The sequence below is a fragment of the Mytilus galloprovincialis genome, chromosome 2 (genome assembly GCF_965363235.1).
Source record: "Mytilus galloprovincialis chromosome 2, xbMytGall1.hap1.1, whole genome shotgun sequence".
In the NCBI taxonomy this organism is placed as follows: Eukaryota; Metazoa; Mollusca; class Bivalvia; order Mytilida; family Mytilidae; genus Mytilus; species Mytilus galloprovincialis.
Genome location: NC_134839.1, coordinates 54054395 through 54057993, shown reverse-complemented (window position 1 = coordinate 54057993; position 3599 = coordinate 54054395). Strand labels below are relative to the sequence as shown.

The window sequence follows — 3599 nt, the reverse complement described above, 5'->3', positions numbered from 1 at the left end:
GATTTGAGTACTTCCTCGAGGACAAATGTGAATAAAAATTATGGTAACTTATTACAACTGCCTTTCAGTACTTACTTACTAGCCATTAACACGGAAAAGTCTATTATTCTTCTAATCATACCTTCAACGCGTTTAATTATTCCTTATCGTCAGAAATATCAACGAAACTTATCTTTTCAGTTTAAGTTTTAGTTTGCTTTGGTTTTTTTTTTTTTTTTGGGGGGGGGGGGGGCTTTTTTTTTGTATCAGTTTTCATGAATAAAAAGATTAGAGATATACGTCAGGGAAATTTCAACCAAATGACACCCAAATGTCAGCATATGAACGTTTGTTCTTTCTGGTTAATCTTAAAACTGTTTTAATTAATCACAACTGATTTTGACAGATAGAGAGAAAGACTATTGGCATCCCAATGGGTACCAATTGCGCTCCTCTATTTGCAGGTTTGTTTTTATATTCCTACAAAGCAGAATTTATCCAAGGGCTTGTACAGAAAGGAGAAAAGAAATCAGCCCAGTCTTTTAATTTCATCTTTCGGTATTTTGATGATGTACTATCTCTTAATAATAATAGATTCAGTGATCACTTACATTAAATATATCCAAGTGAACTTGAAATTAAAAATACTACCGACACAGATAAATCTGCTTCATATTTAGACCTTTTTTCTCGAAATGACTACTGATGGTAGGTTGAATACCAAAATTTATGACAAACGCGATGATTTTAATTTCCTTATAGTTTCCATTTTTGTGTATCTTCATCCCAGCGGCACCAGCATATGGAGTATATATGTACGTTACTCTAGAGCTAGCTCAAAGTACGTTGATTTTGTTGAACGAGGAATACTGCTTTCTCAAATGTTGCTAAGACAGGGCTATGAAATTAAGGTCATTACTCAAGAAATTTTACGGTCGCCATCATGAGCTGATTGGCCATTATGACAAAAATGTGTCAGAAATCATATCTGATATTCTTCCTCAGTCATAATAACCTTCCACCATTACCAACTGAACGAAGAAATAACACGACGGGTGCCGTATATGGTGCAGGAAATGCTTACCCTTCCGGAGCACCTGATTTCACTCCCAGTTTTTAGTGGAGTTCGTGTTGTTTCTTAATTATTATTTATAACTGTTGATGTAAATGTCCTTTGGTTTTGTGAGTCTTTGTTTACTCCTTGGTTTTGATTGTTATTGTCTGTACATATAGTATGGATGCTTGTATATATATGTAGGGTGACCTTCATTGAACATTTGAGTATAAAGTAAAATCACAAAAATACTGAACTCCGAGGAAGATTATAAACGGGAAGTCCCTAATCAAATGGGAAAATCAAATGATAAGTATGTGCATGGGCAAAATTTCTTCCTACACATAACCCTGCGTGGGATACCCTTGAGATGTTAAACTCATCATATCATTAATGTGTTGCAGTCCTTTTAAAACGGTATAGATGATCTTATGTCCAGGCTAGAATTAGCAATTAAACGTGTAAATGTTTTTTGTCTTTTTATGTGTCAAGTATTACTAATATTATTTTCATTTATTTATTCAGATACGAAATATGATGATCCCCATTCTTATCTTCGCCTTTTTGACAGTGGTTAGTGGACTTTTACATACGTCACATGATGGAACATTACAATGCCAATGTACGTGCACGCCTGTTGGAAATCCTAACGAAAAAATATTCACTAGTGGGAATCTTAATATAATTGATAAAAAGACCAGCACTAACAATGAACAATTACTCTTGGAAGATAATATTAAAATGGATAAAGAGGAAACATTACCAACGATTGCCCCTGCTAAATTGCCTGTTGATAAACCTATTACACAATTTAATGATATAGCAGTTTCTAAAATCAAACATTCTCTTGGTTTAGGAGTACATAGACCGATCTATGAAACTATTAAACCTAAAGAAGTAGTAAAACCTGAAATCAAATGGTCACATACTGCAAGTTCAAGTTCAAGCGACGTAACCAAGAATACAGTCGAAGATGTAACAAGTAGTTTAATGAAAAATAAGGATATACCCACAAGCGAGGTACTTGTGAATAAACCTACAATAGAAAAAATATCAAATACTCAAGACGGTCAGAAAACTGTTATTGATCAAGTAAAATCAACAACTGACAAAAGTTTGTCTCGTACCAACAGTAATCAAAATACAGCAGTAAATCAGCACATACAACAAAGATTCATTTCATCAAGTCAGGATGCAGACAAAGTTGCTGCAGATATAGGTTTTGTCATGGATGGATCTTCACTGAATCCAATACTAAGTGGTGGTTTGTCTGGTGGAATGGGATATTCCTCTGGAACTGGGTATATCGTTGAGACTATAAACAAGAACAGCCCAGAAAATCAAGCAGCAGGAAAGTTTGTCCAGCGCAACTCAAATGTACAAAATGGGCAGGTTGTATCGGGAGTTTTAAATCCTTCAAATTCAAAACCAGATGAAGTAAATACTGTTGGTGGTATTGTGAAAACCACTTCTCATTCAACCGCTGAAAAAGTTGAGATTGCAACAAATGAAGAAAGAAAAACGAACGATCAAACCAAGTTTAAAAGCAGGCGACAAATGACTAATAGTAATCCAAAACTACCACCTATCCAGGCGAAAAAGCCACAAATTGACAATAAAAATAATCAAAAACTAACAACTATCCACGAGGCTAAAAAGCCACAAATGAACAATAATAATAATAATCAAGAACTACCAAATAACCAGAGTCAAAAGCCACTAATTAGTAATAATAATAATCAAAATAATCAAAAACTACCAAATAACCAGTTTAAGCATAAGTCAACTAACGTATGGAATACCCTTAACAACAATGTTAAAAATAACAACAAACAGCAAACGGTGAATAATGAACAGATCAGGAAAACAAGATGGCCAAATAACAACCAACAGACAGATGGAAATATGTGGAACAAACAACAAATGAAACCGTTCCAGATTCAGCGGGATCTCAAACATGGAGTGCTGAGTAATAACAATAACCAGTGGGGTAATAGTAACAATTGGGGAACTACTCAAGATCCGTTCGGAACAATGAATATGGATCCATTACTGTTTCTTGGTCAACATCAATTTAAATGAAATACCGCTTCATTGTTGCTTTATGTACAATAATAATAAAATTAATTTGTGTATTCAGTCTATCATTTTAAGCGGAGTTTATGTGTACCATTGTAAAAACACTTGTAAAACGTAATCTACAGTATAATTGTTTTTATGAAACTGTTCCTAAAACACATTCAATAATATACTACCACAGGAGTGTTTATTTTTAGTCTTTGGTGTGGTCATGTTTATCAAAATCCACAAAATGTAAGTAAAGGTCCAGGTTTTTAAGTAAAATTTAAGTATAAATATTTATTTAAAAATAACATCATCATGCGTGAATTGTGTTTATTCAAATTGATCTATCACTGTTCCTGTAAAAAATATAAAGCTCGACCAAAATCATGAGTCAATACTTCAGAATTGAACATGTGACTGACGTTGTAACAAGTAAAATCACAAAAATACTGAACTCCGAGAAAATTCAAAACGGAAAGTCCCTAATCAAATGGCAAAATAA

General features: G+C 33.6%; 1 protein-coding gene across 1 annotated transcript; it reads left to right on the top strand.

Moving 5' to 3' along the window:
- The first annotated feature begins 1524 nt into the window (after positions 1-1524).
- On the top strand, positions 1525-3168 carry LOC143063842 (uncharacterized). The gene has a single exon (XM_076236244.1). The coding sequence runs from the start codon at positions 1568-1570 to the stop codon at positions 3113-3115; it is 1548 nt and encodes a 515-aa protein (XP_076092359.1). The 5' UTR covers positions 1525-1567; the 3' UTR covers positions 3116-3168.
- Positions 3169-3599: the final 431 nt, after the last annotated feature.